The sequence below is a fragment of the Crinia signifera genome, chromosome 9 (assembly GCF_055691185.1).
Source record: "Crinia signifera chromosome 9, ASM5569118v1, whole genome shotgun sequence".
NCBI lineage: Eukaryota > Metazoa > Chordata > Amphibia > Anura > Myobatrachidae > Crinia > Crinia signifera.
The window spans coordinates 58,482,429-58,505,263 of NC_139225.1; the positions used below are offsets into that span (position 1 = coordinate 58,482,429).

At 44.5% G+C, this 22,835-nt stretch overlaps 1 protein-coding gene across 1 annotated transcript; it reads left to right on the forward strand.

The window, feature by feature from the left end:
- Nucleotides 1–6,850: 6,850 nt before the first annotated feature.
- LOC146036597 (threonylcarbamoyl-AMP synthase-like) lies at nt 6,851–10,577 on the forward strand. Its single transcript, XM_083160542.1, has 4 exons — nt 6,851–7,021; nt 8,071–8,242; nt 9,148–9,313; nt 10,375–10,577. The coding sequence occupies exons 2-4, from the start codon at nt 8,167–8,169 to the stop codon at nt 10,493–10,495; spliced, it is 363 nt and encodes a 120-aa protein (XP_083016668.1). The 5' UTR covers nt 6,851–7,021; nt 8,071–8,166; the 3' UTR covers nt 10,496–10,577.
- Nucleotides 10,578–22,835: the final 12,258 nt, after the last annotated feature.

Genomic DNA, 22,835 nt, shown 5'->3' on the forward strand with positions numbered 1-22,835 from the left:
TTCTGGCAATCGCAACTCCTCAAAAAATGCTGGAGAAGAGAAGAAAAAAAATACAAAGTATGCTGAACCCATGGCACTGGGTTACCTGTGTGACACCATTTCTCCTTTTATTATGGCATTCTACTGCTTTGGATACATGAAGACATTCTATATAGGCTCCATATGGATCAGCATCAATGTCATTACTCAGTTGTGTTCTAGCTACTACAGTTATCTACGGGATGATGTTTACCATGCTACCAAATTTGCTTTCCATGGTACCTTCTGGCTGGTCAAGTCATGGGAAGAGTTTACCGTTACAGTTGTTCTCACACCGGGCAACGTCTCTAATAGCAGACAGATGATGGTTGGTGACTGGTTCTTCCTGGCTGCGGCAATTGTGTTCTGCTTTGTATCATTAAATAAAGATATTCTGGAAGTGATTCACAATACAGCATTTGCCCTCATGACTATCTCCACAATCCAGCAGATACCAAGCGCAGCTGCTTACATATTCTTTGGAGTAACTTGCAGCATATTTACTGTAGTTTCCCTTTATACAACATTCTCCAGTCTTGTTAATTCAATTGCAGAGAAGGTACTAATACCCATTGGGAACATAGTGATATCAAGTGCCAGGTTTCAGGATGCCTTGGTGTGGTGCAGACGAAATATGCAAAAGTCTGAGCAGGAATCGGACATTAATAAAAATCTCAGCTCCCAGTCCTCAGATCCCCTGTTCTACATCTGCAATGGACTAGCCGCACTTGCTGCTATCCAGAGTTCACTGAACAATACAATCCAAACACATCTGTCTATTCCTTGGGTGCTTATTCCTGGTGCTATCATGCAGCTGTACGTCTGTAGAATTGATGTCCAAGGAGGTCGAAGATTTGGCTCAGTTCTGCCATTTTGTTATGCCGCTATCTGGGCTACATGGGTGTGGCTGCGTTTAGCAGGTAAGAAATCATTAAGTACAGGCAAAAATAGACATTTCAATGAAATCAGATTAGACTCTTCTGCATATAAAGAGCCCATAGCATAATTAATTAATACTATAGTATTTATATTCTGAGATTATGGCAATTATTCAGATCTGATCACTGTACAAATTTCTTCTCAAAATGGGTAAAACCATGTGCACTGCAGGTGGGGCAGCTGTAACAACTGCAGAGAGAGTTAGATTTGTGTGAGTTATATTTTTTATGTGCAGGGTAAATAATGGCTGCATTTATTTTACACTGCAATTTAGATTTCAGTTTCAACACACCCCACCCAAATGTAACTCTCTCTGCACATGTTACATCTGCCCCACCAGCCATGCACATGGTTTTTCTCATTTGGAGAACAAATTTGTACAGCGATCAGATCGGAATAAGGGCCGGTATACACAAAATCATTTCCTTTATGTGCCATAATAGCCAGTTTACAAAAGTCCTTAAAAAAATCCTTTAAAAACAAAAAATCTTAGTTTTCACATTTCACTGTAACTTTGTGTAAATCAGTTTGCTAGAATCTATGTAGCATTTATAATGAGTATAACAGAGATAACATTGGCAAGAACTATTACTGTCATCTTTCTTTGTAATTTAGGAAGTCTAATATATATATATATATATATTCATCATTTAATTTTTTTTTTTCTAGGTTCTTTGCTAGGAATCGCTACAAATAATGATGGAGGATTCACAGTTGGTGCAATTGCTTTTTTGATAGTCAACATATTTTTATTTGGCTTTGGTAAGTGCAATAAAAAAATAATTTGTAGCTGTATTAAATGTTAAATTGAGGCTATGTATTAGTATTAGGCACAATATATTTTAGGTGAAGCTGTGATAATGGTGGTAATATTCTCTGCACACATAGCGGACTTCCTGTCTATAGGAGTCCATTGAAACCCCGACTTTCTCAGCTGATAACAACAGCAGATGCTACAAAAATGTCCAAGTGGCAGGTGAAGAGGGCTGGCAATATGATCTAAATGATTCCAGCCTTGCCCCATGCAAAAATACTGTCTGTCTGGTGAGGGGTCTTGTGTTTCCATTTCACAGCATATAATGACATTAAAATAAACATCCCAACGACTTAATAGGGAGGAGGGGCAGGTGGGATCTGAGAATGTTTCTCTATGAAAAGCAAAATGTGTTTCAGTTTTATGAGCCAAATTTGAAGGTTTATTTCCCTTTATCCAGCAACTTATGCCAATACAGTCCTGATGCTTCTAACCCTTATAATGGAGGCTGTGATTGTCAGTTTTCTTCTCTTCACATTGGAAAGACTTCCTCTTGAACTTGAAAGTAAGTGCTGAGTATTTCCTTTGACTGATTTACTGTAAGTGTCAACATTTGAACACAAATTCAAAAAGGTGCCGATGTGCACATGATGCCCAGTGTGGTGCAATCATGTGGCTCCCAACCGTACGAGTTTCATCAGAACTGTCTCAAGATTTCTGCAGATGGTGTAAATGGCTTTAAGCCTGTGGAGGCCTATTTCCTTCTTTTGTAGCAACCGCCCCTTAAGCTGATACTAACACTGCGAACATAAGGGGTCATTTGAACAAACAAAATAGGGTGATATGATTTGGGTTAAAATCAAAATGGGAAACATAATTTAGGGAGACAATTTGTAGTATTTTAGCAGAACAATGTTTATGATTGGTGTGGCAGTGGAGCTTAAATGTAGATACTTTGTTGTTAGGCTAAAGTCATTGATCATACTTCTAATCTCATAAGTCTGCATTTTAAATGGTGTTCCTTTTAAAATATTAACTGACAAAACCAAGAAAATAACAGCAGATAATGAGAAGTGCATTAAAATACTGAATATGATACACTGGGGCAGATGTATTAAGTCTTTACAAGAGATAAATGCAAGGGTGATAAAGGAGGTTATTCTGGTTGGTGCGTAATTTTTCGAATTCTTTCTGAGCGGTCCGCACGCTACGCTGTGCGGACATGGTACAAAGAAACGCCCACCGGTCCTCCGCATTCGGACGGACTCACACTTTAAGAAGAGGGCGTGTTTACGGACGACATCCAAACCTTGCGTGTGTGGTGGACACACACATATTCTGCAGAACGGACGGGAACATGGCCGTACGCACCAATGCGGTGTATTTCTGCAAAACATACTACTATCTTTTGATCCCCAAATGTGTGCTGTTATTGGTAAATGTAAAAGTGACATGTATATTTATATTAGTGATAGCAAGTTCTGTCCATTGCTTGCAGTGTAAATGTGTGTAACAAATGCAGCCATGCTTTCAGCATAGATTTGTGTGTTTAGTAATGGTCCATTTAAGCTGCAAGGTTTCCAATTGAAGCAATGAAAAGAGTGTAATTAATGAGTAATGAGTAGAGGAGTGGATTGTATTGTGTTCAGGTGACATTGGTTCAGGTGCGGGAGTACTAATTGGGCGATCCGAATGCCTAGCACATGACCGGTGCTAGGCACATGGTGCCCGCAAAGAAATACTTGCTTATGGACACCGCATATTTCTTGCCTTTTGGTTCGTTTGCAGTCGGTGTTCAGTCCGAATGCACGCCTACCAGAATTAGTGCACTCCCTCGTGTACGGCCATGTTTACGCCCAGTTTAGCCCACTTTGAAACTACGCCCCTGTGTACTTCCGAATGACGCCCATAATACGCCCATATCTCCCGAGTGAATGCGGTGCACATTTCTGTAAGGTATTAGTGAGAACAAGTACGGAGACCTTGCGTGGCACATGCGCATAGCGTTGCCTACGCATGCGCAGACGGCTAAAAAACGCCATCCGAAAGAATTCGGAAATTTACGCATCGACCAGAATAAGGCCCAAAGAGAGATAAACGTCCAGCCAATCACCTGCTAACAGCCATGTTACAGGCTGTGTTTGAAAAAAGTCAGTAAGGAGCTGATTGGCTGGACCGTTACATACATATGCCCCATTGTATTGGACAGTTTGTTTTGAAAAATAAATAAATTTCTGTCTGGAAATGAGGGACAGCTGAGAGCAGATATATGATCTGATATATCATCTGTATGATCCTTTTGCTTAATTTTCCAAGTACCAGGTGTCTTGTCATGTGATCTGTCTCTTGTATTTGTCTGTGTGTGAAACTTATAAGCCTAAAAGACTTTGATTTTAATATGCAAAATGAATGACCTTACCTATTTATTTCCCTCCTCTAGTAACGGTGCTGTCCATCTTTAGCATCATTTGTCTCTACGGCCTATTAGCATCGCTGACAAACTGTATATTCAACAAAGAGCTAATTCCACTTGGGCCTTCAGTGTTCAAGGTAAATAAAAAAATATACCTTTAATAATACAACTATTTATAGATAAAAATGGTCTAAAAATTGCATTATCTAAAGCTGGTCATACTTCGGAACGACCAGCATCTGATCCTGATCGTGTCACAATTTCCCCGCCAGCTTTCCAGTCCACTATAGATCATATGTGTGTAATTTCACAGATCTATCGTAAGATCTGCAACTCCCAGCATACTAGTCATTAGTAGCATCTTCAGATCATGTGTGCAGCGCACATGATCTGATGTTCAACCTCACGACCGGCAGGATTGCGAATCATACCTAAACACCTCACGTTGTGAAAAAGAAACCCACAATGCATCGCCTGAAATCGTTCTGATGTATGGACAGCTGAAATCTTCACTGTTTACTGCAATCCATGCTTATTAAAATGCCTCTACAGCTATGGGGAGCTACAAGTTCGAGCAGTCCTTGTGAGCCTCCAGGATCTGGGCCATCCCCATATTAGCTACTGTTGCTATACAATATATCATATTAGTGCTGCTTACACCACAGACATTTTCAGTAGTCACAACACAGTTAATGTACTCATGTCACATGCAGTGTAATAAGAAACAGTACACATAAATAGGCTGCTCAGCATTATCTGTTCAGACACTATCATCATAAATATAATTTGTGATCAATTTTACCATAGAAAGTGGAGCCAGAGAAGGAAGAAGTCTCCAGCTCATGTCTGCTTCCTCAGTCTCATCGTACAAGCGGTTTGAGAACGATAGCGAACATACTGGAGAGTGGAGGTGTGTGCGGAATTCCAACAGACACAGTATATGCTCTGGCTGTTTCTTGCAAACACCCGGAAGCCATCAAGAGGATTTATACTATAAAGGTGAGACTTAAGGCCCCCATACACTATGAGATTTATCTGACCTGTAAAATTGCATCTGATTTCCCTTGAATTTCCCCGGCAGCTTCCCAGGAGGCCTACATACAATTTGACTCTTGATGTGACATTGTTTACATCCAATTTGTGTCAGATAAATCACATGTGATTTATCACATGTAATTAATCACGTGATTTATCTGACGCAAATTGGATGTGCCATGAGATTTATCTGATGGGATGGCCCTAGGGAGTGGCCTGAACAGTGCTATACCTTGCAGGTATTACTGTTCTGAGAAAAGGAGAATGGTGGTATATGTATATATAGCTGGGGGGGGTCGTCATTCGCGCCGCAGCGGGAGACACGAACAACTCACTGAACTCACCTTTTTGTACTGTGCCGCCACCCCCCCCCCCTTCCTCAAACTATACATAGCCACAGTGCTACTGTCATCTGGAGGGAACGGTTTTGTTTGTTATTAACATTTTGATCCCATTACTGGAGTAAAGCATGTCTCACCTACATGCTTTAAAAAAGGAGCGAGAGTTCCGAAACGTCAGCAGCTTGTATTACTGAATATAAATTTAAAAAAAAAAACCTCTGAGTGCCGTTGTACTTTTCCTCGTACTCATCACCACTGAGGGCACCGGGGCAGCTGCTCAGAAGAGGAGAGTGCCAGGCCATATAGCACAGTTCAAATGTATGTGCTGCACATGTGCTTCGGATCACATTACATCGCAAATAGTATGTGATAAAATGCCATGTAGTCTAAAACACATGCAATTATCGCAGCATGCAGGAGCACCTAAGTAAATGGACCTCAAAGTTTTGCAAAAGTTTTGCTGTGCCACATTACACTTCAGGGTGACACAATGTTTTATTTTCTCGCATTGGGTTTTTAATATATTTTATTTCTTCAAGATTCAATGAAAAGATTCTGCATTTTAGCCCCTTCAGTGGCAGTGCCGCAGCGTGCAGTCCCGGAAAATTTCCAGGCATGCCACAAATCTACAGTTGTGCGCCAGTGGTGCCCGCAGGTGTGCACCACTAGCGCATCACCTCAGCAGCAACCCCCACTAGGCCGCTCCCTCCCCATCTCCACTGTTGTGCCCTCCCTCACCTGCCGCCGCCATTACTTCGGGAGAGATGGCGGCAGGCTCGGGGATGTTCGGCATAGCCCGGGGGACTTGGGATCGCTCGGGTGTTCAGTGTGCTGCTATGATTGGCAGCGGCCGCAGCGGCAGGGGAGCTCCGCTGAAAACCGCTGGAGCGGAGGGGCTGGGGTGGTCACCAGAGGGGAGGGGAGCACTGGGACTCATCTAACCCATCAGTGAAGGGGTTAATCAGTTCAAATGTTAGTCCAGTCTGCTGATATAATAGCTTGATGTCAGCACATTTTATAAAAAGTGTGGAGGTGGACAGACAAGGAAGGACACACACATCCAGTTATCTTACCAGTGATGCAATTTAGACAATAAATGGTGTTTGTACATTGCTGCTAAGAAGCCATTACCCCGTTACATGATTTTTACGGTCACTGTCTGAATTCAGCAGCTGGGGAGAGGGGGAGGTCGGGGTACAGGCTCTACAGAACGTACTGACATTCAGCAGCAGGGGAGGGGGGGTCCGGGCTCTACACAGCCCGTACTGACATTAAGCAGCAGGGGAGGGGGGGTCCGGGCTCTACACAGCCCGTACCGACATTCAGCAGCAGGGGAGGGGGGGTCCGGGCTCTACATTCAGCAGCAGGGGAGAGAATCTGTCATCCAGATTGAAGCAGAGAAGAGCGTCACTGCCGCCCTCTGCCCTCTGCAATCCTCTCCTGTCAGTGTCCGTCGCTCCTGTGACTGCTCCGGCTGCTGCTGCTTCTGACTGGGGGTTGGAGGATGGCCGCGCACAGGAGGTACCCGGAGTTCAACATATAGATATATCGGATCTGAAACATCGTGGGTGCTAAAAAGCACCCACGATGTGCCCATGATGGCTCAGATTCCGATATATCTTATGTTCTGCAGGTCCGACCACCTGATCCAATCTGATGAGCACAGGAACGCGCATCAGATTGGATCAGATGTCACAAACATGCGATTTTGGGCCGATTTCATCCGATTTATCGGCCCAAAGTGCCGAAATCGGATGAAATCGGCCAAAAATTGCATAGTGTATGGGGGCCTTAACATTTTCTATAGTATATTTATATGGGTCACGCAGGAATTGGAAAATGTCCCCCTAATAATCAGAGCTGTGACAAGGGACCATTCACAATTTTGCCACATGACAGCGTGACCAGAGCTGAATTTTCCATTAGGCACATGAGGCACGTGCCTAGGGGCGGCACATGTTTGGGGGCGGCACTTGGATGCCTCTGATAGTACTGTCAGCCCAAAATGTACCAATAACTGCAAAAGACTCACTGTACTGTACTATTTTCCCTCTTAAATCCATTATATTGGCTATTATCAAATAAGGGCTTATAAGTAATCAATAAAAATAATGCAATTAGGCGGGGGATGGGTGCAAACATTATTGTTGTGCCTAGGGGCGCCCTCATCCCTAAATCTGCCCCTGAGCGTGACACCTCTGAAACGAGGCATTGTGCCTACATTTTTGCAATTTTATGGAAGTTCTGACACAATTTGTTGTAACTGTAAAGTATTTTTTACATGCTAGCGAACAGTAGGCAGATTATCTTCATTGTACTAGCAGGGGCCAGTGAGGAGTGTTAAGTTCACTCTTGGAACATTTTATCTCAGGCAAATGCTAAAATTTTGGTTTGCTCTATTACCGTAGAAAATAAATGGTACATCATAAGGAACATGATGTGAAATGCCAATATATAATTTGTGATTATTATGTTTCAGTTGTTAATATTTCTTGAATTGTACAAGGAGTTAGTATAAATAAAATATGTACTGCATTTATAATGTTATTACATCTCCCCTTGTGCTGCAGGAACGACCTTCAGAGAAACCCATCTGCATCTGTATATCTAACTTGGAGCAGCTGCGGGTGTTAAATCCTCCATTCAGTCCTGTCTTGTGGAGGTTCATGGAATCTGTCTATCCCGGCGGAATAAGCTGCATTGTGAAGAAGGGTGAATGGCTGAAACGATTGTGTATGTCATGTAGGTAGTACACTGCAAAAGCATACAAACATAATTCCAATATAATGTCCATGCAATTGCACACGTTGCTGCAGTTAGAGGCACCTAGCAAACACTTGAACATAATAAACAGAGGTTAATTGTCCTGTCAGAGGTAATACACACAAAAAATGAGCCATTGCCCCACATACAGGACAATATAGGCACATATAGCAACTTACTTACCGATGAAAGAATTAACAACACGGTTATGAGTCACTTCATTGTCATTACAAATAGTACAATTATAAGCCTGGTACCCAAATTCTGTGCTTCTTATTATAGTCCCATCTCTTTTCCAGATATGTTTTTGTTGTTTTGCCCTGCCCTTACTTCTGCCACATTACCTATGCATTTATTCTAATACTGCCTTATTCAAATGAATGAATGATTGAACCATCCTTAAAATGCTAGTTGTCCCATCTTGTGAGAGCAGAGACAAAATATACTTTCCCAGTATTTTAACAGTGATATTTCACTGCTGAGATGAGTTTGATGGTAGGCACTTTGCTAATGTAGTCAGTAACTTAAACGGAACAATTGTTACACTTAAAGGGATATATTTACTTGAGGTCAATTTTGGTTGGTGTTGGAGGATTTTTGGTCGATGTTGACCGATTTAAAATCGATCATAATCGATGTTGAGCTTCCAGGGCTAGAACACAATTAACTAACATTTAAAAAAGAATATAAAATGTTATCTGTCAGTAAAAGTATATTTTAGCTCTGGGGGGGGGGGGGGGGGAATTAAATAAGTAAACAATAAGAAAACAAAATCGCCCAAAATCGCCCTTTAGTGCTGTAAATGTACCTCCAAGTCTGTGATTCATATTAATTTAATGGTGGAATCGTAATAGTGTCTTTACCATACTTTCTGTGTTTTCTAGGTGTGGGGCCTGCCTATGATTATGTTGGAACCAAAGACTCCATTATGATCAGAGTTCCTGATCACTCAGTCACAGCCCATCTTACTGACATGACAGGACCTTTAGCAATCACCTCTGCCAATCCAAGTGGAGAAAGCGATAGTACTCACCATGACCATGTGATAACGTAAGTGATGTACAGTATCTCAAACTGAACTAGCCCAGGCATGTGTAACTATAGTCCTCCAGCGGTTGTGAAACTACAAGTCCCATCATGCCTTGCCACGACTTTGCTATTAGGGAATGCTAAAACTTTGGCAAGGCATGCTGGGATGGGTAGTTTCACAACAGCTGGAGGGCCATAGTTTGGACATGCCTGAACTAGCCTGTTATAACCAAAATAAAATTATTATGAAGAATAAATAATCATTAATCATCTTGGCAACAATCTGGCTCTGACCAGATCTTTCTAGTAATTGCCTCCTGTCACAATTTCTTACATAGTGTAATGTTTACTTCTCTTTAATGACTCACTTTGTATTACTCTCAGCCTGTCATCATCTTAGTCACTGACACTGGGCCAGATTCTCTAAGCTTCAAAAGTAATAAAATGAAGAGTGATAAACAGCCAGCCAATCAGCTCCTACCTGCCATGTCACAGACTGTGTTTGAAAAATGTCAGGTACGAGCTGATTGGCTGGCTGTTTATCACTCTCTATTTTATCACTTTTGAAGCCTAGAGAATCTAGCCCAGTATCACCATCTCCACACAGCGCTCTCCAGAGCTGACTTATTTGGTACTAAGTACTGCTCCATAAACAGTCTTGGTGTTTCCATTCAATTTGTTGTATTATCAAGATACCATGTTTTAAAGTGATTGTAATCCAACATTTTATTAAACATGTTTATTTTATTGAATTTTACAAAATCAACTAAAAATGACTGTAGCATAAAGGTCTCTAATATTTTAATGACAATCAATACAGAAATGCCCCGCTCTAGCCGTTTGGGGTAAATGTAATAGCCTGCAAACAGACTGGCAAGAATGGATGATCAGCAATCAGTTTTAAGGCAAAACTAACAAATAAAAAAGTAAACATCGGTCTTTTTAGTATTCCTTTTAATAATATGCTTTGGTAGAACCTTTGTATATTATAAATGTGCTATGTATTTTATAATGTGTAATGCACTGTACAGTCATTTCTCATTACAGTTCATTCATAACACTATGAATATCATTTTTTACAGACGTCTGAACCACAAATTGGATGCGATTCTGTGCGATGGTTATTCCAATGAGCTTGTGGGTTCAACTGTAGTGATCTGCACCAAAATAGATGAAGGTAAATACTTATTCCACAGCCCTTAAATATCTTAAACACTTTCTGAAAACCTGTCACTGTTAGAGTATACACACGGTGCGATTCCTTTTCAATTCAATCCTGATTGGATCGTGACATTGTACACATTCGATTTGAACTTTATAGTACAAATCTGTACTACATCTGTACTACATAGTCTTGCCTGCACAGTCTATTTCCTACTTGATATAGACTGAACAGGAGCTCACATCGGGATCGAGTGTGGCTGAAAAAACAAAACAAATCAAAACAAAAGTAACCATGAATCGCACCAAGGCCCTTATTCAGATCTGATGGCAGTACAAATTTGTTCTCAAAATGGGCCAAACCATATGCAATGCAGGTGGGCAGATGTAACATATATTGAGAGAGTTAGATTTGTGCAAGTTATTTTGTTTCTGTGCAGGGTAAATAATGGCTGCATTATTTTTACACTGCATTTCAGTTTCAACACACCCCACCCAAATATAACTCTCTCTGCACATGTTACATCTGCCCCACCTGCAGTGCACATGGTTTTGCCCATTTTGAGAACAAATTTGTACTGCAATCAGATCTGAATAAGGGCCCATGTGTATGATCAGACCAGCTATAGAACCTCAATTAATTAAATGCATATTATCTACCCTATGGAATGGATACAAAAAGCTGTTCCAAATCTCAGTCTGTCTGATAACATAGATTTGAACATCACCACACTCATCGTCATACTTTTTCTTTTCCAGGGACAATCAGTATACTGCGGGAAGGTTGTGTGCCAGCTGCTATAATTATGGAGTTGTTTGAGCGTGCTAAGAACATGGAGCAAGATGTGCTATAGTAACATGGAAAGAATTGCTGCATTAGTCACCTGCCTATCTACACGAACTACAAGTCCCGCAGGCGGGACTCAAAATTTGTTGCCTTGTGTAAATATATTTATATATGTTTGAAAACAACGTGTGTTCACTGTTTATACTGTATTTATTAATTTGTAAATTGGAAAATGAAGAATTGATTTTATGTAGCATTTAAACTATTGTCAAAATGATAATAAAAAAGTTACTTTAATTTATTTATTTTCTATCACTATATTTCCACAAGTGTCTAAAAAGTATTCTGTTTTCTAAAATACAAGTTAAGTAACTAATATTAAAGTAGTTTGGTAAAATAAAGTTACTATTCCATGTGACACAGTATTATCAGCAGTCTAAAGCTGGCCATACACGATTCAGGCTCTTTTCATGTGATTACAGTGAAAAGCAGTGAAAACCATCCAAATCGCATGTGATTGACAGCAGGTCCGATGTGATGAGCGGACCTGTGCGCATTGCACCAGAGGCTGCAGAAGTGATTTGTTCGACAGGCTTGGCTGGGATCGCATGCTATCTTTCTTATGCGAAAGGACTGCATACGATATATCGCAGCAGAGCCTGCTCTCCAGGAGGGTCCCAGGCAGCTCAAGGGGGGATTGCGGGGGACTTCTTTGCTCATTAACGTCACCCTAGTGTATGGGGGGCTTTAGAACTAGGGACCAGGGCCGCCATCAGGGGGGTGCTATGGGGCCACTGTCCCAGACCTGGCCGCTCTGACAGAAGGTATAGCCTAGGCCATTCTATCCCCGCAGCCTGCACGGCCGCCAGCAACCCCCTTTACTATACAGCCATCAGCCATGGCTGCGGGTCACTGTCACCCACATTAACAGCAGTGGGCTGCAGGTTGGAGGATGGAGCTGTGGAGTGGAACAGGGAAGGAGATGCCTGGATGAGTGGGGACAAAGCCACTGGAGGGGAGCATACAGAGCTTCCGAGAGCCAGGTGAAGGAGGGATGGATGCTGCCATCGCCAGGAGCCGTATAGAGGGGGACAAAGCTGCTGCTGTTGGCAGGTATGTGGAGAGTAGAAGGAGCTGCTGTGAGCTGGGTAGAGGGGGAGGGGGGTAGGGGGCGGAGCTGCCATGCACGTGCTGGGAGCCAGGTCCTGAATAATCTGAAAAAGAAGCTGCCAGTTGGAGGGCCTGATCCTCTGAGGAGAAGCAGCACAGCACTGGCAGTGCAGAGGGAATGCAGCAGGGAATAGGCTGCTGTGAGAACAAATGTGCTGGACCAGGCAACAAACAGGAACAGGTCTGTCTTCCCATGCTCTGCTCCTTCTCCAGCTCATTGTCCATACTCTCATTGACCCCCCATCCCATTCCCAGTGTCTCCCTGTCTTCCCTAATCAAACAGCTCACTACACCTGTGATGTTGTCAGACTGCGTGCAGGTTTGTGCCCGTTACCTGGTGTTCCTCTTCTCCTTTCGGCACTGCTTGGCTGCGACCTGCCTGCTTCACTCGCCTGCAATTCAGAGGGCGAAGGGACAAAGGCACCCCAGGGAAACAATACCCCAAACAACCCCACAGAATGGTCACCACACGTTAGGACGGTGATCAAAGGTTTTATTTATCCACAAAGAGGTTAGTGGATTACCGCTATGAAAAACAATGCAGCAATTCAATGAAAAAGAAACGTTATTGGGATCAAAAGAGACAGGCACAGTTGGTAGTCTAAGAACAAAGATTCTAAATAAAGTTTCACCTGTGTGATATTGTGCGCAATGGGGTCACTGTGACACCATAGGCCGCACCTCGCACAATACCCTGACGTAGGGTAATACACTGTTTCAACAAATACATTTACGTGCAGATGTAAAGGTAATCAAAGATCTTATAAGGGGAATATCGTGCGCAATGGGGCCGCCCGTGACACTGACAGGCCGCAATTCCTATGATACACTATATCAACAGTATCACTATGCAGTTAGGCTACCCTGCAAATAATTCCAACCTTAAATCAACAGACTTGCAATTACATTTGAATGAATGACAGAAATATGCAATAGGTCATACCTCATATTAATAACATTAAGTATCCAGGCACTAAAGCATGAGTCCCTGAACTGCAGTTTCATTGTTAGTCCTAGGTACCTTTTGGCCTAGGTGCACCGTAGTTGCAATAAATCTAATGCAAGATTTGTAATCCAGGGTACTGGTGTCCTGCGCTCTCTGACACTGTGCTGGTACTTAAGATAGATCACAAAAGGGAAGGTCCCCTTAGGCAATACTGGCTGAACTGTGGTCCAATACAACAAATAGGGGTTCAGTGTTTTCTGCTCCAAGTCACTGGGGCCGACAGGGGGGTAGTGGCAGCTGGCGGTTTAGCTAGAGAGCCCTCTCCCTAGGGCTACTGTCACGGGGGAGAACTGTCAATATGGCGGAGGTGACGGCAGCCTGGCACAAACGGCTGGTAATATGGCCTAAGATGGCGCCTGAGTGCAGTGGTGTCAATGGGGTTAATAGGCCTGTAGCAAGCTGGAGTGGGGCAGTGACAGGGTACCTGAGCCTCTGGTTCTGTTGCTGGCTCCTGCCAGTCACCGATCACTGATGCTGGCCTTAGTTCTGGGGTCACTGGTGCTTCTCTCCCTCTCGCTTGATGTGGCGTTCTCAAGCCATGGTCACGCTGCTGCTCCAGTCCTCTCTCCCTTGCTCCCTAGCGGCTCCTGTCACTCACCGCCGGGGCTCTGGTATATGGTGCAGCATCTGAGTCATGCGCTTCTGCGCACCCGGGACCTGTCCGCGGCTCCCTCTCTGTGACGGCGCCATAACACTGCTGCGCCGGTCTGTGGAAGTAGGGTGTCTCTCCAGCTGGTCAGTCTCTCTCCTGCTCACCCCCGATCTCTCTCCTCTGCCCGCCGGGCAGCTCCTCCTAACTCCTCACCCTCTCTGGGTACACTGACTTGCGCCCCGTGCGCTCCTCCTCTCTGCCACTTGTTACATACTCCTCTGCCCAGCAACAGGCAGAGACGCCCCCTTCACTTTGGCGCCCGCTGAGCCACCAATGAATATAATCCTTTCACTTCAGGGAGTTCAGGTAGGCTCTGGATTCCTAAGCCCTGTAGTGAGTGCAGCTGCAGGGCGGTTGCCTAGCAACCTAGTACAGAGAGCTAACACCTGAAGCACAAGTTGTAACAGTTCCTGGGAGCAGCATGTGCTGCAGTTATGTGCAAACATAGTTAGTGCTGGCCACCAGTAAGTCTGTGGCATAAAGACAAAGGTACCCCCCAATTTTGGGATGCCACATGCTTCCCCGCTGGAACAATGCCCGTCCGCGGGCATGGCGGCTGAAGAAACAAAAGTCCTGGTACAGTCTCTCATTTAGAAACAAAGCATTCCAAGATAACATTACCTATAAACTGTAAAACATTTCTACATTTCTGCCTTACATCCATACATTAAAGCATTTACAATTACATTCAGGGCGGGTTACCTAAGCCCGGTAAAGACCTGTTAACTATGGGGCCTGGGTTGTGCAGAGGCATGTCCCCCCCCCCCCCCCCCAGGTTCCCTGCTCCCCCGCCTCAGGCAAGTCTTTTCTCCTGTTCTTCAGCAGTGTTCTTCGACTGCATCTTAAATCACTGCGTGCGGTCGGCAATGAGCACGTGCTTCCTCTCTCTGCCTTTTCTTGGACCTGTTGATGGCCTGTTGCATCAAGAATAGGAATTTTTCACTCAAAATCGTTGTGTACTCATACTCGCTTCCAGGCCTCTCTTCCTTAGACTGGGCTTCGGCCTTCTCGTCTTCTTTTGGGTTCTCTGTAGGGACATTGGGTTTAGACAGTGGCATAATGGGGTCTGAGCCCTTCGGTTCCATGCGGTCCATCCTTTCTTCCGCTACCACGTGATGCACGGTTTCACTGCCCTTTCCTCGGTCAGTCACTACAACATCTGTCAGTCGAGGGTTGGCTTCTCCGTCATCTGCATCTTCCATTCCCTGTATAGCGGCACGATTCTGCTCTGGAGAATGTTGTGGCCTAACCACACCTTCCATGCACTGCTGCTCTGCCTCGCTCTGAGTCAACACGACTGGTCTCTGGCTCGTTTCCAGCCATTCACTCTTCCTGTAGTCTTCTTTCCCTTTGGTTCTGCTGACCATATGGCCAGTGGCTGTGTGGGTCATCACAGTCATGCGTAAAGCATCGGCATTCACTCTGGCCTGTGTCTCTGTTGCCTCTTACCGCAGCACCACCGGGGCCTGTCACGTTAATGGCCTTGACGCCTCTCCTTCCACTTGCCATTTCAAATTCGACCCACTCTCCATTTGCTAGGGTCCGGAAGCATTCATTCCGATGGGTCTTCTGGATGCCCGTATAGTGGACATATACGGTTCTCCCATGATCTGTTCTTCAGATAATCCCATAACCACGTGCTACGTTAAACCACATCACTTGGCCTGTTAACTTTCTTGTTCTGATTCGCCAATCCACAGCATCGGATGGCACATTCACTCGGACTTGGTTCTGCACTATTGTTTTTGGGGCTTCTCTTGAGTGTCTGTTTCTTTCCATCGGGATCGTCTTGTCTGGAGGTGGCGTTTGGGCAGTACCTCACAATGTGCCCACTCTGGTGGCACCATCTGCAAATCGGTCGGCCTTGTAGATCATACTTGTCGGTGGGTCGTCGGTTCGATTCTCGGGTCACCTCCCGCCACGGACGGTTCCTTGTGTCACGATCTTGACGCCATTTTCTGCGTCGGTTTATTTCTGCCTTGTGTTGAATGTGTGTGAAATAATGTGTAAGAAATGAGATAAGAAAAGCGAAGTAAATGTTACAAAGCTAATTTATTAAGGAATGCAAGGTGTGACTAAAGAACGCTCGCCACCGAGCCCGAAGCGTGGCGAGCGGATGCGGAATACTTTTAAACGAATACTTTTTAACGAATTCTTCTACTTTTTGTGTAATACATGTTCTATGTTACACATCATTTCTGCCATCTGGCGGTTCTAAGTCTCAATTAGGTGTGCTCTGGCTGTGGTCTTGGCAATCGATTTCACCACCATTTCTGCTGGGTTTTCTTGCAGGAAGTCGTCTCCTCCTTGCAGCACGATCCAAGTCTGACATCTTTAAATCCTGTTTGTGGATGCCAAGTGTGATGTTGTCAGACTGCGTGCAGGTGTGTGCCCGTTAAATGGTGTTCCTCTTCTCCTTTCGGCACTGCTTGGCTGCGACCTGCCTGCTTCACTCGCCTGCAATTCAGAGGGCGGAGGGACAAAGGCACCCCAGGGAAACAATACCCCAAACAACCCCACAGAATGGTCACCACACGTTAGGACGGTGATCAAAGGTTTTATTTATCCACAAAGAGGTTCGTGGATCACCGCTATGAAAAACAATGCAGCAATTCAATGACAAAGAAACGTAATTGTGATCAAAAGAGACAGGTACAGTTGGTAGTCTATGAACAAAGATTCTAAAGAAAGTTTGGTACTTATGTAGTATCTGGACGCCCGATTATCGCATCGCATCCGACCAAATTGCATGCGATGCGATGGACCCGATTTTCCATAGGATTCTGTGGGAAAAAGGGTCCTTTTCATTACCCCACTATCCAACTACGCACGGAGTTGGATATAAACCTGTGGCGAGCGTAGCGAGCCACCGAGCCCGAAGCGTGGCGAGCGAAGCGAGCCCCGCGAGGGAACGCGGATTCGTTAAAAAGTATTCGTTTAAAAGTATTCCGCATCCGCTCGCCACGCTTCGGGCTCGGTGGCAAGCGTTCTTTAGTCACACCTTGCATTCCTTAATAAATTAGCTTTGTAACATTTACTTCGCTTTTCTTATCTCATTTCTTACACATTATTTCACGCACATTCAACACAAGGCAGCGCTCGCTCCACCCACTATGTACTATTTAAACCAAAAAGGGACTGGGATACCCTTAAGAGTGAGCAGCACCTGAGAAGGGAACATACACAAGGTGAGCGCAGTGTATCATCACCAAACATTAATTCTGGGAATTATACCTGTAAGGTGATGACCTCCGGCATCAATGTGTGGAAGAGCAGCAACGTTTTCACTCACTGCCTGCCACAGAAGCGCTGCCACAGAGTCACCCACCCACCAACGCTGATAGGAACTGAACAGCGCTGCTGCACAGTACAGTATGTAATGGTGCTTGCACAAAAATAGGTCACAGCCTTGTACCAGCTAGGCCACGCCCCATTTTTGAGGCTGCGCATCATATCGGCCCTTTAGCTTAACTACAGATATTTTTTGGCTCTTTGGGTGGGATGTATCAATGCCAGCCGCCGCGATGCTGCCGCATCTGTACTAACATATGCGGCTAGCATGGGGTTGCGGCTAGCATGGGGTTGCGGTGACGGAGACCCCCCGCGATACCTGTGATGTGGTCTGCGGGGGTCTCCGTCACATCCCGGCGGCTGGCAGTGTCCCCCTGCGTCTCCTCCTCCCCCTGCAGCCGGATGTCCTGCCAGCTGTAACACCTGCAGGGGGGAGGAGGAGATCAGAAGGGGGGGGGGGACATGCGGACGGCAGACGGCCCATAGGCTTCCAGAGGGTGGCAATACCCTGCCATGCGGAAACGGGGCGGACGGGTATTGGTACATAGGAAAATGCGGTAAAACCCCTGTTTTACCGCATTTTCCCTTTAGTACATCCCGCCCTTTGCCTCGGACTGGTTGGCCACCCCTGATCTAGTGTGTATTCACCTTAAGGGGTACATTTACTAAAGATTCTAAAAGTGAAAAGAGGTCATGTTGCCCATAGCAACCATTCAAATTCTGTTTATTCTTTTTTAGGATGTAATAGAGAAATGATAGACGTAATCTATTTAGCTATTGGTAATATCACCTCTTATTTTTAGAAGATTTATTAAATGTACCCCTTAATCTATGATTGTATTAGTAACTGTACACACCGCACTTACTATTTAGTATCATCATATGGTTTATCTTACTGACGTGACCCTGTTCCATTCTCGATCTGCTCGACCGATCTTAGGCGGGATTCAATATCCTGCCTGCAGCGGGGCGAGAAGGGGATGTGGCCACGAGCTGCGGCCGGGAAGAGGCTAGCTGCAGCCGAAAGCTCAACACTTCCCAGATGACTGTTTGTGAAATCGGCTCGTTCTGCCGAGCTCCCCTGTTCAATGCTGTCAAGGAAGACAGGATTAAATAGGGCCCGGCGCCCATCTCCCCTATCGGGAGATGGTCGTCGGTGATTGAATACCCCCCTTTATTCTCATTACCAACATCCCAGAACCAGTAACTAAAACATTTGGCTGGATGTAATGATGTCTAAATGGCAGGTGGTGCATGGTTTTGCCTAGTGAATAATCGCCACTTTATAAAAAAAAAAAAAGCAATCGTTTAGCGGGGAACCCGCACTTCCAGCCACTAGATTGTGCATTCCTCCATGCAATATGACCCATTTCGGGTGGGACAAAATGCTCTCTACCTGCACTTCCCTCTTAATATAGTATTGGTGACACCTGTGTGGAACTATGCAATTTGTAATAAAGGAATTTCACCACAGTTGACTGCAATCATAAATAAAGAGGGAAGTCAAGGTAGAGAGGATTTTGTCCCTCCTGGAATGGGTCATGTCAGGGATATGTAGGGTTACCACCTCATCCCTTTAATTCCAGACACATATTAATTACACAGGTTCTGTGGCAGTTTAAAACTAACTGAAATGGAGTCTTGAAGTCAGCAAGCCACAGAACCTGTGTAATTAATATGTGTCCGGAATTAAAGGGATGAGGTGGTAACCCTAGGAGTATGGCTTATATACATTAGATTTCAACTAATAGTTTAATAATGCCTTGGTACTGTTTATAACTTCACCTTATTGAAAGACAGTTTTTTTATAAAGCTTTCTTGTGGAATGAAGACAATTTAAACAACCTTAAATACACAAAGAAAAATAAAATCTACTGTATCATCTAGCTTGTCACATGCATGAATAGCAACATACTCTGACTATACTACTTACACACTGGGACAGGGATCACGAGTATCCCCATATGTTGTCTTCTTCCCCTTAATCAGGCTATGCTAGCAACTAGTACAATGTCTATATTTTCCAACTTCACAAAGCAAGAGTCTAGTACAATGCCAGTGATTATAAACTTCCCAGAGGCAGAAACTAGTACTATACCTAAAATGACCAATTTACCAGAACCTGGTACAATACCTGTAGTAACCAACTTCCCAGAGCCAGAAACTAGTACTATACCTGAAATGACCAATTTACCAGAACCTGGTACAATACCTGTAGTAACCAACTTCCCAGAGCCAGAAACTAGTACTATACCTGAAATGACCAATTTACCAGAACCTGGTACAATACCTGTAGTAACCAACTTCCCAGATCCAGAAACTAGCATTACACCTGTAATTACTGCCAGGAACTGCTGAGCTGCCTGTGGTTATTAATTGTCAAAAGTCAGGACTAGCACTGTACTTGTATCTACCAAGACCAATTAGTCCTCTACTTTACATATCAATGCTTTACCTGATACTGTAAATAGTTTGTAAGCTCCTTGGGCAGGATCACCTTTACTTTCCGTCTCATGCCATTGTATGTTGTTTGTATCATTGAGTACTAAGCTGAGTGTTATAAAGAAAGGATGATGATGATAATGATAATAATAATAATAATAATAATAATAATAATAATCTTTGTTAAATTAGGAAAATATGCTGTCCTAAGAAGAAAAGGGGCCAATATTCCCTTAATGATACAAGTTGATCCAAGATCCATAGTAGGATCCACACCCTGGATAATTTCAGTTCTGAAATGATTTCACATAATATAATTTGGAGGGTTGGGATCGTTGGGTCTACAGCAAGTTGGTCGACAATCGTTAGGTCAACACCGTTAGGTCGACATGGGGAAAGGTCGACATGGGGTTAGGTCGACAGGTCAATATGTCGACACAAGCATTAGCTCTAAGAAATAAATGGGTGGATGTAAGGGAACAAACAACCATTTAAAAAAGGGATTTCTATTTTTTTTGGGCACACTTTTGTAGATTGTAGTAAAGATTAATGATATGGTAGAAGAATATTACAATTTTATTTTTATTATTTTCTTGAGTAAAATAAATTGTGATGTCTATTATTCACCAGTTGGTGGCTGCAAAGTGTTTTAGACCAACCACATTGAAACAAACAAACATAGATATTCAAAAGTTTCACCTTTGGGGATCTACCTTATACTTAGATGCTTGTTACCAACACTGCACTTAGCTACATGTGGATCTATGTAATTTATAAATGCCCCTAAAAACTGCACTAAATCTATTTCTTTGTTCAGTGTGGAACGAAGTATATCTTGGTCAAAAAAAGAGGGTGTGCTGACCCAGCCAATATATTAGGAATCATCCATCATCCAGAGTGTATTATTAAATACACTGAATGTATGGTGGAAATTTACCAATATGAAAAACCTAGGTTTTCGTATTGGTATTTCCCCTACGGCTGCATACGACTGTTTTAGTCGTATGCAAAGTCGTGTTCCGGAGAGGAAATTACAAAGCAGTCAGATACGACTGCTTTGTAAACCTCCGATGGTGTAACAATTCGTATTAGCGGCACATATATACGGCCGCTAATACGAATTCGTACAGGCAGTCTGCACGGATCAGTCAGATCCGTACAGGCTGCAGTGTGTAAAAAAAAAATAGAAAAATTAAATACATTTTTTTTAAAAATTGGCGTGGGGTCCCCCCCACAGCTGTAACCAGCACCAGGCTGACAGAGCCAAGGCCGGTAATTAAAAATCAGGGAACCCGACAAATAGGGGTTCCCCGATTTTTAACAACCAGCCCCAGGCTCCAGATCCGGGGCTGGTTCCCAAAATACGGGGGACAAAATGACTAGGGGTCCCCCGTATTTTAAGAACCAGCCCCAGGCCAAACCAGCCAGCAGGGTAATGTCATAGCTGGGGGACACTTATTATATAAGGTCCCGCGGCCAAAACATTAACCCTACCAACCAGTCAGCCTGGCCAGGGGTCCTGGGGGAGTGGGGACCCCCCCAATGAAGGGGTCCCCCCCTCCAGGACTTACCTGAACAGGCTGAAGCCTGGTGCTGTCCTCGATGCCCCTGGGCGGTGGGCATCGAGCTGATAGCGGTGTAAAAAAAAGATTAAACTATTGTCTAATACTGGGGCACTATGAGTCCCAGCAAGCCTCCCCCGCAAGCTGGGACTTGGAGAACCACAAGTCCCAGCCTGCAGGGCATTAAAGGGCCCGCTGGGTCTTGTAGTGCCACAGTATTAAAAATAGTACAATAAAACACACTGACACACACTTAAAATAAAACTTTAATACATACAAAGCCCACACATACTAATACTTAACTATCTTCTTTCCGTAGGTAGTCCTGGTCCTGTGTCGTCTTCTGGTCCTGTGTCGGCGGTCTTCTGGATCCATATCGACGTCCTTCTTCAAGTCGACGTCGCTGTCGGCGATGGCGTCTGGAGTCCAACGAAATCCATGGAGGAAGCTGTGGAAGGAAACCATACTCACCTGTCCTGGGGCGACGTAGTCCAGGTAAGAGTCTTGGCAAAAAAACAAACCGAGAACGCGAAACCAGCCGGACAGTAGGAGCCGCACGGTGTTTGTGTACATCGTGCGGCTCCGCCTCCCAAATGCCACTATTGGCCGCCTTGCGGCCTAGCGGCCAATCAGGAGCCGCTAGGCCGCAAGGTGGCCAATAGCGGATTCGGGAGGCGGAGCCGCACGATGTACACAAACACCGTGCGGCTCCTACTGTCCGACTGGTTTCGCGTTCTCGGTTTGTTTTTTTGCCAAGACCCTTACCTGGACTACGTCGCCCCGGGACAGGTGAGTATGGTTTCCTTCCACAGCTTCCTCCATGGATTTCGTCGGACTCCGGACGCCATCGCCGACAGCGAGGTCGACTTGAAGAAGGACGTCGACATGGATCCAGAAGACCGCCGACACAGGACCAGAAGACGACACAGGACCAGGGCTACCTACGGAAAGAAGATAGGTAAGTATTAGTATGTGTGGGCTTTGTATGTATTAAAGTTTTATTTTAAGTGTGTGTCAGTGTGTTTTATTGTACTATTTTTAATACTGTGGCATTGGGGGGGTCCCCACTCCCCCAGGACCCCTGGCCAGGCTGACTGGTCGGTAGGGTTAATGTTTTGGCCGTGTGACCTTATATAATAAGTGTCCCCCGGCTGTGACTTTTCCCTGCTGGCTGGTTTGGCCTGGGGCTGGTTCTTAAAATACGGGGGACCCCTAGTCATTTTGTCCCCCGTATTTTGGGAACCAGCCCCGGACCTGGAGCCTGGGGCTGGTTGTTAAAAATCGGGGAACCCCTATTTGTCGGGTTCCCTGATTTTTAATTACCGGCCCCGGCTCTGTCAGCCAGGTGCTGGTTACAGCTGTGGGGGGGGACCCCACGCCATTTTTTTTTTTTATTATTTTTTTTTAAACATTTTTTTACACTAAAGCATGCACGGATCGGACTGATCCGTGCAGGCTTAAAGCTAATACGA

Excerpts from the sequence above, each read along its gene's own strand:
- LOC146036597 (XM_083160542.1), top strand. The coding sequence starts at position 8,167 with ATGGAATCTGTCTATCCCGGCGGAATAAGCTGCATTGTGAAGAAGGGT. Across the intron at positions 8,243-9,147 it reads GAAACGATTGTGTATGTCAT|GTGTGGGGCCTGCCTATGAT; the intron begins GTAGGTAGTACA and ends TGTGTTTTCTAG. Across the intron at positions 9,314-10,374 it reads CACCATGACCATGTGATAAC|ACGTCTGAACCACAAATTGG; the intron begins GTAAGTGATGTA and ends CATTTTTTACAG.